Raw genomic sequence first — 14505 nt, forward strand, 5'->3', positions numbered from 1 at the left:
GACTTTTGTATTATTTCTGTACATATATATATATATATAAAACTGTATCTCTCTATCTGTGCATTGTGAGCATCCATAGCCAAAGAAAATTGCTTTGAATTTTGCAATTTTCATGTGGGGTTTTTTTTTCCCCTTTTTGTAAACTCAATAGCAAAAAAATACAACAATCCAGAACCTGTCATGCCATTTGAATCATAATAGCTACAAATTCACTCCTCTGAATAAATGGAGAGGCTTATTTATCAAATATATACAAGATGTCTGTCTAGTTGTTAACACACAGAGGTATGAGTAGGCAGAGGAAATCGAGAAAGTTTACATATTCACTGCTGTCTCCAGGGACCTTCCCTTTCCTCCTACTTCTTATTCCCTCTCCCTTCCCCCAGTCACATCTCCAACTTGCTTTGACTTGCTCTGTTTTTCCTCTTTTTCTCTTCTTTTTTTTTTTTCCTTAAATGTGTCAGGCTGACAAAACTTGGGCTGTCAAAACTGATCAAGAGATGAAGTTGCCACAGGAGGGGAGAGAGATTTGCATGGAGATGCCTCCCCCCATGTCTCCCTGCATGGGAGAGGATCTCCCTCGATAGCCAGGGGACTGTCAGTCTGCTGGAAATACTTGATTATTGCGTGGATTTATTGCCACTTTAGGAAAGGGGAAAGCGGATTCACTACAAGTGGGTCTATCCTGGTTTTCAAAGGGCCAGATGGAGAGAGAAGTCAACCAGCATCATATGGACTATTATTTATTCCTGAACTTTGGGGTATTTGGAGCAGTGACTACGGGATGTGTTGTCCAAAGGGGGATGAGAAGTAGACAGAGACTGGGCAAATGGCTTCCCACTGCCAGAGGGGAGAGTTAGATGGGATAATGAGAATAAATTCTGCCCTGGGTGGGTGGTGAAGCCCTGGCACAGGTTGCCCAGAGAAGCTGTGGCTGCCCCATCCCTGGAAGTAACCAAGGCCAGGCTGGACAGGGCTTGGGGCAATCTGGTCTACTGGAAGGTGTCCCTGCCCATGGCAGGGGGTGGAATGGGATGATCTTTATGGTCCCTTCCAATCCCAAACCATTCTGGGGTTCTGTGAAATGCAGAGCCTGCATCCAGCCAGGAAACATCAACTACAGCCTTTCCCTGCAAAGCTGAAGGACACTCGTGGCTCCAGGTGCTGAACCATCCACCAGGACACCTCAGCTGCTGTGCTGAGCATCACCTGAGGAAACCATCCCTCCAACCAGCTCTTGGGTGAATCTACGAGTCAGGGAGAGCCTAATTACCCTCATCCTCATCAGCAACCTGAGACAGCCAAGCCAACAGGTCTGAGCTTTGTTTTCCACCAAATCCTTTCAAACCGGTGCCCGGCTGCTGTGGGAATAACTCAGTGCACCAGTGTGGAGCCAAAGCCTGTGGCAGGTCCAGGACTTCTGTCTCCATCCCCAAGTCCTGCCCAACAGAAAGCCCAGCACAGGCAGAACGATGGATACACAACATCCCGTGGCTCCCAAAGGCAGGTTGAGGTCACAACTCCTTGAGGATGCTCTGAAAACATCTCAAGGGCCTCCTGCCCTTCCATGGCCTGTGTGGGATGAAGGGGTCACTCCAGATGCCACCACAGAAGGCGCCTGAGCCACGGAACGCTCCCGTTTCCCACCAGCAGGAATGTTTGCACATGAACCAGAGCTTCCAGAAGGCTCAAGTGAAACATCCACATTTTTTAGGTGCTCGTCTGAACCCATTAGCACATCTTAATTGCTATCGGCACAGAGGAACGCCAGACTTTTGCACGTCTGGAGTCTGTCTGCCTGCTCGGGGAGAAGGGAAAACCATCGGCGCGCAGTCCCGATCCTTCAGGCTGGAAGTTCGGGCTCCTCCGTGCACAATCTGTCCCTGGGGCTCCTCAGCTGTTTGCAGGAGGAGGCAGGGACAGGGAAAGGAGCCAGCGCTCATCTCCCAGCCCTTCTCTTGGTGAAGGCGCCGGGTCTTGCCAAAACGCGCTGAGCACGGAGAGACACCTCGCAGCGCCGCAGACCCCCCGCACTCCCGTGCCATGGGGCACGTGGGTTCCCCCAGAGGTGGGAGCCGAGGGCTGGCATCTCCCTTCCCACTGCCGGGCAGACCCGACCGCAGCTGCCGAGGAAAACTCGGAGCTGCTGCAGAGCATCAGTTCATTTGTCATCATGGAAACGGCCAGCCCGGGGCAGCGGCTGCGGGCGGAGGAGTCGGCAAGTGCTGCTGGGGGTGATCTCGGCTTCTTCCTTTCTTTTTTTTTATTTCGTTTCTTTTAAGGAGATTTCATTTAAAAAAAAAAAAGAAGCTGCCTTGATAAGGAATTTACCAGGGCAAAATGAGATTACACCGGAGATCAGAGTAGCTAAAAGCAGCAGTTTGCTGGGGACTCAGAGGCTGCTGCTTATCCTATCTCTCTATCATCACATATATCCTTCTATCTAATCTATCTAGCACCATATATACCCTTTAGCTCGCCAGCTCCCACAATCCCTGCCCTCCATCCATCATCCACCTATTCATCAACACACATCCAGCTCTATCTACCTCGCCATCACTATAAATATCCCATCCATCCATCTCTCCCAATCTATCTCTCATCAGAGAGACCCTTTCCCTGCCCACCTGTGTGTATATCCACACATATATCCATACACACCCCCCTTTGTCTGTCCATCTGTCATCAGCAGAGCTCTCACCTCCTCTCCCCCATCCCTCACCGCACGTTTCCTTTGATCTGCCAGCCCATCCATCACCACCACTCACTGCCAGGGCATGGGGTGACTGTCTTGCTCCTTTTACTACCCGAGGGCACCAGGTATTTCCATGGATCACTGGACTCACACCCCAGCAAGCAGCAGGTTCCCTTCTCCCACACTCAGGTTCCCTTCCACCCCCTGGCAGCCCTGGAGTGGGTTGGTGCTGGTAAAGGTGGTCTTAGCCAGTCGTGGAGCAGATGGAGAGCTGAGCTGGGCTGGGCTGGACCTGCACAGGGAGGAGGAAGGACAAAGCTCCTGGTCTGGGCAGGAGCAAACCATGAGAATGTATAAAACCCAGACAACCATGTACAAGGAAGGTGCTGAGCACCTTCTGCAAGGTGCAGCAAGGATTTAAAGAAAATCCTGATCCCCACACTAGGGATGAACATCAGTGCCCTGTACCTGCCCAGATCCTGCCCAGCCCCTCTGCCAAGTGCAAGAGGAGAGGAATTTTCCTTGCACAGATGCCAGGGCTCCAAAAATCCCATATTCCCTCTCCAAATCAGCCACTGACCAAATCACACGGTAACCTGCCCCTCTCCCACTGCCAGGCTGGGCTCAGCACCTCCAGACTGCAGCCAAAAGGCAGCTTAGGCTCAGGCTGGTGGGGGGAGGACTCTGCCCAGTGGCACCGAGCTACAAAATTTGCCAGGGAGAAGAAAACACCCAAGCGGTGCTTAAAAACTGAAAGCTGTTACTTTAATTACGGCCTTTCTGCTTTATCACCAATAGCGTTTCTCACACATTCATCAGCAAACCTGGTAATAAATCAATCGCGGGTAGCCAGGAGCTGCAGTCTGGCTCCTTCCCTTTCTCTTCCCTGCTCCCTGCGAGCTCTCACCCCATTAGTATGCAGTCCAGCACTGCCAGTCTGTGCATTCCTCACCGGCTTTGGGCTGGAGCTGGTAGCAAGCAATGCCCCCAGCACAGATTTCACACAGGCAGCTTTGGCTGTGGGCAAGGCTGGCACTGGTGGAGGGCATGGTGGACGTGCCTGTGTCTCCCAGGGCATGTGCACACTGCTGGAAGGATATTTCTGCATCCACAGGGGGTTTTAGGGTGGGGGGAATACAGGGAACTCGTGTGCCACATCAGCTGCTGATGAGTTCATGCTCTGTCTGCTCCTTGTTTTGCACCCAAAATTCTGACAGCATGGTGGGAATTCTGCCTGACCCCCACCTTGGGAATAAAATCTTTTCCATGCATGGACACAGGTCCCAGAGCACAGCCCACCTGACAGGAAACTCAGGGCTGGGGGGGAGAACCACATAAAGATTGTTTCTTTGTGCCTTTGCACTTGAGGCAGCCACGGAAAGCTGGCTCTGCTCCTGTCCCAGACCCCAAAAAGCCACATTTTCAGGCCAGCTGGGATGGTGCAACATCCAGCCATGCTGCACCTGAGTTGCCAGTCCTACCCCTGCACACACCAGTTCCAGGGGAGGATATTGCATCCCCTGACTGCCATCACAGACCCCAGAGCTGGCCAAGGGATCCTGTCTGGATTGCTGGAGGGGCTGGAGCAGCATTCAGCGGGCACTGAGGATGAGGAGGATGACCCCAGCTGAGGAATGTGTGCATGGGCTGTTTGGCACTTGCCCTCTCCTCAACCTACCGCTGTCCATGCAGCAAAACCACCACCAGCTCTGCTGCTGAAACACAAATTAAACAATTCCAAACCCTTCATTTCCCTATCACCTCTCAAATCTGGTTGGGTTTATTTTTCCCTCCTATTTGAGTGTTTCTGAGTTCACTCTCCATTAGCAAACCCCAGAGGCACCATGGCAGAGGTCCTGCCCTCTCCCCTCTTCCCATGCTGGTACCTGCAGCTTCCCATCATCCCTGTGAGGGCTGCACAGATGTGCACAGCAGCAGTTCAGATGTGCCCAGGGCATTGCCAGGCTGCTGGTGGGTGATGAAGAGGGAGCATCCTCTCACCTCCCCAAATGAGGAGATGGGCTCCCTCCAATTCCTGCAGCAGCGAGTCTGCAAACCCAATTGACCTTGAGCAGTAATTGGCTAACTCTAATTAGCACTCCCAGCAGAGGCAAAGGAACAGGAGGAAACTCTTTCCAGAGGAGGTGGCCAGGGGAAGAGGAGCAGCCATCCCTCCATGCTGTGCATTTCTGTGTGGATGAAAAGACACATCTCTGTGTGTACCTTGGAAAATCCCTTCCCTGAGGCTCATCCTGGGACCACAGGCACAGGGAGGGCGTCCTAAGGCACAGAGACACTGCACAACCCAGCACACACACACAGGGAGGGCATCCTGAGGCACAGGGGCACTGCACAACCCAGCACACAGGGAGGGCATCCTGAGGCACAGGGGCAGGCACTGCACAACCCAGCACACACACACAGGGAGGGCATCCTGAGGCACAGAGACACTGCACAACCCAACACACACACACAGGGAGGGCATCCTGAGGCACAGGGACACTGCACAACCCAGCACACACACACAGGGAGGGCATCCTGAGGCACAGGGGCACTGCACAGCCCAGCACACACACAGGGAGGGCATCCTGAGGCACAGGGACACTACACAACCCAGCACACACACAGGGAGGGCATCCTGAGGCACAGGGGCACTGCACAACCCAGCACACACACAGGGAGGGCATCCTGAGGCACAGGGACACTACACAACCCAGCACACACACAGGGAGGGCATCCTGAGGCACAGAGACACTGCACAACCCAGCACACACACACAGGGAGGGCATCCTGAGGCACAGGGGCACTGCACAGCCCAGCACACACACACAGGGAGGGCATCCTGAGGCACAGGGGCACTGCACAACCCAGCACACACACACAGGGAGGGCATCCTAAGGCACAGGGGCAGGCACTGCACAGCCCAGCACACACACAGGGAGGGCATCCTGAGGCACAGGGGCACTGCACAGCCCAGCACACACACAGGGAGGGCATCCTGAGGCACAGGGACACTACACAACCCAGCACACACACAGGGAGGGCATCCTGAGGCACAGAGACACTGCACAACCCAACACACACACACAGGGAGGGCATCCTGAGGCACAGAGACACTGCACAACCCAGCACACACACACAGGGAGGGCATCCTGAGGCACAGAGACACTGCACAGCCCAGCACACACACAGGGAGGGCATCCTGAGGCACAGGGACACTACACAACCCAGCACACACACAGGGAGGGCACCCTGAGGCACAGGGGCAGGCACTGCACAACCCAACACACACACAGGGAGGGCATCCTGAGGCACAGAGACACTGCACAACCCAGCACACAGGGAGGGCATCCTGAGGCACAGGGGCACTGCACAACCCAGCACACACACACAGGGAGGGCACCCTGAGGCACAGGGGCAGGCACTGCACAACCCAACACACACACAGGGAGGGCATCCTGAGGCACAGGGGCACTGCACAACCCAACACACACACACACAGGGAGGGCATCCTGAGGCACAGGGGCACTGCACAACCCAGCACACAGGGAGGGCATCCTAAGGCACAGGGGCACTGCACAACCCAGCACACACAGAGTCCTCCAGGCATCTTCCTGAGATCTCCCCATGCAGGAGTTCAGCTCCAGCCCTCCCTGCCCAGGCTTTGCAACTCCGTCATGCACCAACTGTCTCCCTCCATCACTCTCTCCATATCTCGCCCTCCCACACCAACACACACATTTCCCTCTGCTCCTCCCCTCCTCCAGCCTGGCATTAGGAGCTCCAGGCTTGACATTTTCATCTCTGGTTATTTACAGGAGGGCAGATCCGAGGGAGCGGTCACAGGTGATTTCCTCTCGCTGCCGGCTCCGCTCCGCAGGGGCCAGACACCTCACTGCAGATATCGTTAATTCTGCAAATCCCCAAAGCCCACCCTCCTGCCACCCTCATCCTGGGCACTGTGGAGACACAACAGGAGAAAGCTGACAGCAGCCAGAGCCCTGCAGGACCCGCTGCTGTTCTGGCTGCTCTTCCCACAAAGCCCCAGGGGGAAGGAGAGTCCCACAGGCTGGATCCTGCCTGGTCCATGGGCAACTAGAGCAATTAGGAGGGAGCAATTAGGACATGCTTCCCATGTCAAAATTGCTAGGGTCATCCCAAGCAGTGGAAAGACCAGAATCCAAGGCTGGTGTGACTCCTATGGGGGGAGGTGAAGCCAAAGAGCATCCCTGGCAAAACTAAACCCAGTCCTTAACATGGTTTCTTTCAAAAACAACCAACTGATATGAAGTGACTGCAACCAGCAGGAACTGAAGGAGATTCTTCTGCTATGATTCCACCAGGAGCTGCTGGTTAACTGGAAAATCATGGCACAGCTTCTCTTTGGAGCTGCTCCTGCAGTAGACACACCTTGGCTTCCAGCTCAGGTGAGTTCCATCACCTGTCACTGCCTTCCACTTCTCACAGGAACAGGCAGTGAAGAGATGAAGTCGTGCCTGCAGCCACCAAGCTGCTGTTCTGCCCCTGCTGGTACACCCAGCCTTGAATCCTGATGCCAGTGATAAATCCCAATCCATGAGGAATGATGACCCAGAACACTCATCACCATTACCCAGTGCAGCAGTGCCCAAGCTGGGCTGGGCACGATCCCATGAGTTGGGCATCAGCTACACCCAGAGTACAGATCATCAAACTACCAACAAGGTCCCAGTAAAACCCACTGCTCCTGGCTCCCTTCTCTGTGGGAGCAGGATGGGAATGTGCCATCCCAGCAGGCTCCCAGCTCCCATGCTGGCAGCACACCCAGGAGCTCACCAGCTGCTGCTTTCTCTACCTAGTTGCCTCCCTGGCCATAACTGCTCCTTAATTATTTAATGTCTCTATAACACCTCGAGACTTTGCATTGGAAGGGAGATGAACTGCACGACCTAAAATGGGTCTTTTCCATCACAAACTCCTTGCATTTTATCCTGGGATGAAAGGAGCTCTATTAGGCAAAGCATCAGTATTATTAGATTTCCTTGGAGCCCTAACAAACGGATATTAGATTATTACAGCAGATGCATTTCTAAGGCACTCACCACCAGAGTATCTGAGCATCAATTACACAGATTTAGAGATTAAAAAATGCTTTCCCCGGGAGAAGAGGGTACAAAACCCCTTCTCTTTTTGCCTCCATTCCCCATTCCTTCCCAATACATTCCCCTCCCTCCCACTGCCTTCTGCAGGGCTGGAGCTGCTTACGAGGAAAGCTCTCGGGTTGACGGGCAACTCTGCAATCTTTGAAACATCTGAAGCAGCGAAAGCTTTTTGTAAAGACTGGCAGGAGTCAGCTGAAGAGATTTCAATGTGCAAATGGACATAAAAAGATGCAAGAGGGGGAATGAAACGCTGGATTTATTGTTCTAAGGACAAAGGATTTGCTATTAGATGAGGTGACCCCACGGCCTGGCTCCAGCACCTACAGGTCACAGTGCACAGAGAGCCTGTCCTGCTTTTGGGGTGAAAGGGAAAAATGGAAAGCAGTTCAGGTTTGCCTGTTCTGATAAGGTCTCTGATAATTCCCTGCCTTCCTATTGCCATTATGCTGACCCTTAGCAACACCACAGGAATTGGGCTGGATATTGAACACACAAATCCGCAGCTGGAAGTGCTTAAAGACTGAACAGAAAAGATCAAAGTTAGAGAGGGGGAAATATGGAGAAGGGACTTGGCCAGGATCACGTGGCTGGGACCAAGCTGTTCCTCATCCCCCAGGTCCCAGCACACACAGGGACCACATCACTCCTGCCTAACTCAGCCTTTCTTGCCCTTCCAGCTGATCTGGCAACAAAAAAGAATAAATATCATGATGAATAAATGTTCTTTAATTTCAACAACTGGCTCCAGAGATTGTGATTTGGCCCAATTTCAGAGCAAAGCATCAGATCCATTCCTTTCATCAAACTAAGTCCATTCCAACCCATAGGTGGTTCACCCAGGTGGTGCTTCCAGCCCCACAACAAGCTGTCAGAATGAGCCAAACCCAAACAAAATCCCTTAATTCTCTTTCCAGACCAGGATCCCATCCCTGGTGCAGTTTCCCCCTGCCTTTGCAAGCCCAGCCCAGCTGTTTGGCTCATCCCAAAGCCCCTTCTGCATGGCTGGAGGAGACAAAGTTGGCTGCTCCAGCAAGCCCAGCTTTGTGTGTGGGCCAGAGCAGCTGCTGGGCAGCAGGAAAGCAGCCCCACTTCATTCAAAAGCTTTCAAAAGCACCCTCTGCTCCTGTCCATGGGCAGGACACAGAGCCAGGATGGGGGGCTCCCCCTGCCATCCCAGCTCTGCCCCTCCAAGGCTGGAGCTCTGAGTGAGTCACTGCTCACAGTGTGACATCTCAATGTATAGATCACACAATCCCAGAACAGTTTGGGTTGGAAAGACCTTAAAGCTCATCTCATTCTACCTCCTGCTGTGGGCAGGGACATCTTCCACTAGACCAGGTCCAACCTGGCCTTGAACACTTCCTGGGCTGGTATCCACATAACCCTTCCAGTGGTCAGGTGCAACCTCCAAGCAACACAGCTCTTGGCATCCAGCTGACTTGATACCACTGGGATGGACCAGATGTCCCTCTCTGTGGAAGCTGCCAGCCCTGGAAGCAGGTCCTCAAGGGTTCAACACTTTGCAGGATAACTAGGAAGGTCCAGCTCATCAGTAAGGTGATTTGGAGGTCCCCATGATCCTGTCACCCTCCCTACAGGGAAAACCTGCATGGGAGAGAGGAAGGAGAGCCAGGGCTCAGCCTGAGGGAGGCTGAGGGAGGGGGCTTGGCATGGACAGAACCTTGTGAAGAGGGAGGGAGCATGAGCAGGGGGATTTAGGGCTGTGTCAGAGCAGGGCATGGTAGCAAAAGAACCACAAATCCAAGAAACAGAACATTCCTCCTGTCCCTGACTGAAGGATGCTCACAGCACATCCAGTCAAGGAGTCAGCACAGAGGGATGGGATCCAACACTGACTGTGGATTCCAGGCACGGCCAAAGCTCAAATGTTAAACAACAAACCCCACCTCTCCCCCCTTCTGAATGATTTCACAAGTTACAAGGTCAATGTGCTCGCTCCTCTCTCGGGCAGAGACGCAGTTTGACCTTGTGCTGCTGCTCTAAGCAGGGCTGCAAAGGCACTTTCTGACCCCAGCAGGGGTCAGGCACCAGTAACATTCCTGCTCATCTCCCAGATCCCTGTTGGGCTCCAGCTGGAGCCAGGGGATCTCATTTCTAAAGGCCCCAGGGCTGCAAGTTCCCTCCTCCCCTGCCAACCCCATGCACTGGCCACTCCAGGAGCATTTTCCTACCTGTGCTGGGGCAGAAAAGATATTCCAGAACATCACCTGCCCTGCACAGATTTATAAAGAAAAGGAAGGAAGTCCCCAAAGGTTCAGAGGCCTGTCTGTCCCTCCTCTCCTCCAGCCTCCTCTCCATCAGAAGCATCTCTCTGTGTTTCAGGAGCAGCCTCAGAAATCAATGCTCACTGAGTCACAGTTAGATCCTTTGGTTTATTTATTATTTTCCCAGCTTGAACTCAAACCTCCTTCCACGTGGTGAGAGCTGGGGATGAACCACGCAGAGTTTCACACACACAAACTCTGCAGGAGGGATGAGGCAACACTGAGACACAGGAAGGGCAGGAGACCTCCCCTTCCATCACATTCCTTCAGATATCTCCAGGAATCCAAAGTCCAGAGTGGTTTGGCTGGGAGGGATCTTAAAGATCATCTCATTCCACCCCTTGCCATGGGCAGGGACAGCTCCCACTGTCCCAGGTTGCTCCTAGCACTGTCCAACCTGCCCTTGGACACTTCCAGGGGTGGGGCAGCCACAGCTTCTCTGGACAAGCTGTGCCAGAGAGGAGTGACCCAACACAAGTCAGTGACCAGGTGACAGATGAAAGATCTGAGAGAAGAAGGGGGTCTCTGCACACTTGCTGTTGAAAAAGGGATTTTCTGAGTATTTTTCCTGGATTTTGCATCACCTGAGATGTGCCCAACACACCATTCCTGCTGCAATTCCCTGCTGTAGTTCCCCTGGGAAGGTGGGATGAAGGAGAAAGGCAGGCAGTTATGAAAACTCCCCAGCAGCAAGGACAATGGGGCACCAGGGCACGTGCCCTGCTTTGATTTCTTCCCCAGAAATGTCTCTCCATCACCTTTCTGCTGATTATGTTCCACCTTTGCCCCAGACAAGCATCCAACATTTGGGGTCAAGGCTGGATGTCAAGGGTCATGGGCAACATCTTTGAAACAGGGAGGCAGGACCGGCGGGTTCTCACGGGCTCAAGCTCTGCCAGAGAAATTGAAGTTGGATATCAGAAAAAAATTCCAGAGAGAGTGCTCAGGGATTGGAATGGGCTGCCCAGAGAGGGGGTGGATTCCCCATCCCTGGAGGTTTTTCAACTGAGCTTGGCCGTGGCACTGAGTGCCATGATCTGGTAAAGGGACTGGAGTTGGACCAAGGGTTGGACTTGATGATCTCAGAGGTCTTTTCCAACCCAATCCATTCTGTGATTCTGTGATTCATCTTGGCTCTGCTCACAGTGACACTGGGCAGCCCCCAGGACCTTCTGCAATGGGCACCAGCTCCTCACACCCCACAATGGGAGGGATCCAGACCCACCTGGGCTTTCCCACAAACCTGTCCCACATTGCAGAGCCCTCTCACTGTTCCTGGCCGGGGCTCCCCTCGGCAAAGTTAATGGCAAAGATGGAACACTGGAGCAGAAAGCAACAGTCAGGGTGCTCTGGAAAATCCAATTGCCACAATAAAGAGCTGGTGGGATTTCTCTGTGGAAGAGGGCAGAGAGGGGCAGGACGAGGGAGCAGAGCGTGTCTCAGACAATCGCTCCACCGTGCGAATAAAGAGCCGGTGCCGACATCTGCTGAGAAACACCTTTCCCCATCCACACTGAGAACTGCAAGCTAATAATATCCCATCTCTCCTCCCCCCCCACTCCATCCTTCTCCATCCCTCCCCCACCCAATTACCGAGCCTGACATTATCCGTCATCTTCCCTTTGTGTCGGCGAGAATCCAAACGCAGACGCCGGGAAATTAATAATAATTGTTGTGTCAAAATGCGGGATGTAATCAGGATGCAGCGTGGAGGCTAATACAAACACAAACAAATGGTATTTATCCTCCCCAAAGATCCCTCCCCTCCCTTCCCTGAGGGCCACTGATGATAATACTCATGGAAGAGATGAATCAGTGCTAATATAGGGATTAGGAATAGATCCCAAACCCCAGCCTGGGCCGCAATCAAAAGGAGCGCTCTTAATTGAAATTAGAGCTGGGATTTGGGTGCCTCTGCAGAGATGGGTTAAGCCCATCGGGGCTAAACAGAAGGCAAAATAAAAATAGCATCTTTATTCGAGAACAAGAAGGTGGGAATGAGAAGGAAAAAAAAGATCCTCTCTGGCTTGGGCACACCTGGTTTGCTCAGCCCTGGCTTTGGAGCTGCACTTTGTCCCCGCGCCGATTCCCGCAGGCAGGGCACAGACGATGCTCCCACTTCTCCCGCAGGCATCTTTCTGCCTTTGCAGCTCAAGAGCAGGTTCAGAAAGGATATTTCAAGATCAAACTGTGCCTCCCATGCTCTGAGGGAACCCAGGGCAAGCTGAGCTCGGGGTCCTGTTCCCGACTCTTTCCTGAAACTTTTTAGTGCTCTGCAAGTGAAACGTGCTCTCTCCCCTGATGCTCACGCCAGCAAAGAGAAGCACTCTGGCTTTCATTCCCTTTATTCACAGGCATAAAAGGAGTGGAAAAGACCACTAGAAAAAAGGCACAAGTCCTGCTTTTATTGCTGCTTCATCTCCCACATCCTTCTGTTTGCCAGGGCCACCTGGACCGATATCCTCAGCAGCAGAAAAGCAACTTCACCTCCTGCTGCCTCATCCTACCAAGCCCATTTGAACATCTCCCATTTACACAGAGACCTGATTTCTTCCCAAATTCCAGGCCCAGGCAAGAGGGATGCTCAAGAGCTGGATGCTTAATGGCAGCATCTCACTTTCTCTCTTTCCAAAGGTTTTGGTGACAACTGACTCCTCTTACTGTCTCTCTCCCAGCCCTACACATCACCCTGAGTGTTCCCTCTCCATGGATGTTACTCAGAGAAGAAGCAGGCACAGATTATTCCCATGAGCATGTTAGCAATTCCTGTGCTGTATTTCCAAGTTAGATCTTATGTCTAAAAACAGGTTTGTAAATTCTTGGTTTGAGAAGGATGCCACAGTCTGTGCCTTCCACCAGAAAACACAAACCCAGACTGAAAATTGGCCCAAAATAAACACCCAGCTCTAAACCCTCCTATTCCCAGCAAAGGTTGGGATTTGGCTCTGACCTTCACCAGTCTCACTTCAGCCTCCACAGCAAAAAACTTTGGTGATTTTTTTTTCCCAGGCAGCAAAATCTCATTTCCAGAACCAAGAGACAGAGAGAAAACCCTCTGCAAAGCTGCCTGTGAGCTGTGCAGACTTAATTCATCTCCTCAGTGGCAGCAGGTCCTTGAGGGCAACCCAAGGGCTTGCAGGTCAGGAGAGACTCAGTGGAGTATGGCCAGTTAGAGATGACTTAGATGCATTCCCATTCTCTGGTTAAACTTTGTAATTCTCCACAGTGTCCTCTCCAGGCAAAGCTGGCAGGACAGCAAACACAAGAGTGTCCAAAACCACAGAGGAACAACTCCTGCTGCTGCTGCTCCTCACCCCAGGATGATGCTGTGGGTTTTACAACCCTCCCTGCATCCCAGCCAGCCTTTGATTTATACCTCCAGGCTGCTCTGTGGACACCAAGCTCACTGGAGGGCTGTAATGACCAACATTTCAGCCAGTGATTGGTTATACACACACCAGGGTTTTGAAGACCACCCAAAACCTCCTCAGCAGCTTTAGTTTGCACATTCAATTACGAGCACACCAGGATTAGCCATAAGTCTCGACTCTGAGAGCAGCTCCCAGACTGGAAAAGCCTGGCTCATCCCACACTGAGCCACTGAATCCAGCACAGGTCTTGAGCCTGGTCCAGGCATAAATTGATTTTAAACACAAGCACCATGGAGAAACTCGGTGTTCCACAGCTGGAGCAGCCCCTCAGGAGCTGGGCACGGACAGCTAAATGAGCTCCCTGTGGTCACACAGCAGGGTGAGGATTCATCCCATCCAGCTCCTGCTCCCACAAACTTGGCTAGCTGGCAGCAATCTGGCTCCTCCAGCAGGAGTGGAGGTTGGTGCCTCTAAAAAAGCCCTGTTTAAGGATGATGGGAAGGTGCTTGGGCTCTCCCTGCTCACCACTGGACACGGGGCTGGAGCACAGCCTGCACACCCCGAGGGTGCTGCAACACAGAGAAGCCCAGAACGGCTTGGGTTGGGAGAGACCTCAAAAATCACCTCATTCCACCCCCTGCCATGGGCAAGGACACCTCCCACTAGACCAGATTGCTCAGAGACTCATCCAGCCTGGCCTTGGGCACTTCCAGGGATGGGGCAGCCACAGCTTCTCTGGGCACCTGTGCCAGGGCCTGCCCACCCTCCCAGCCAAGAATTTCTTTTCAATATCCAATCGAACTCCACTCTCTGTCAGTGTGACACCATTAATTTCTCCCTAATATCCAATTTATACCTATCTTCCTCCACTTTAAACCCATTCACTGTTCCACCTAAAGAGACTCAGTAGGAAAGCAAAGACCTGACAAGTCCTTGTCCCTCCTGCCCCCTCCAAAGAAGCGCTTTATTCCCAAGCTGATTGTCCTGCCTGTACAGCACATGTCCACTCTGTG

General features: G+C 52.8%; 1 protein-coding gene across 2 annotated transcripts in view; it reads right to left on the bottom strand.

Moving 5' to 3' along the window:
* The window catches only part of NTM (neurotrimin), a 365773-nt gene that overhangs the window by 311188 nt on the left and 40080 nt on the right, over positions 1-14505 (bottom strand). Inside the window, exon 1 of one of the 2 annotated variants that reach the window (XM_071576244.1) lies at positions 11715-11786. The exons of the other annotated variant lie outside the window; for it this stretch is intronic. Coding sequence (XP_071432345.1) covers positions 11715-11736 — 22 coding nt within the window. The 5' untranslated portion in view covers positions 11737-11786. Of the gene's footprint in view, positions 1-11714; positions 11787-14505 lie in introns of those variants that run through there. 2 annotated transcript variants of the gene reach the window in all.

Source organism: Pithys albifrons, chromosome 23 (assembly GCF_047495875.1).
Source record: "Pithys albifrons albifrons isolate INPA30051 chromosome 23, PitAlb_v1, whole genome shotgun sequence".
Classification (NCBI taxonomy): domain Eukaryota; kingdom Metazoa; phylum Chordata; class Aves; order Passeriformes; family Thamnophilidae; genus Pithys; species Pithys albifrons.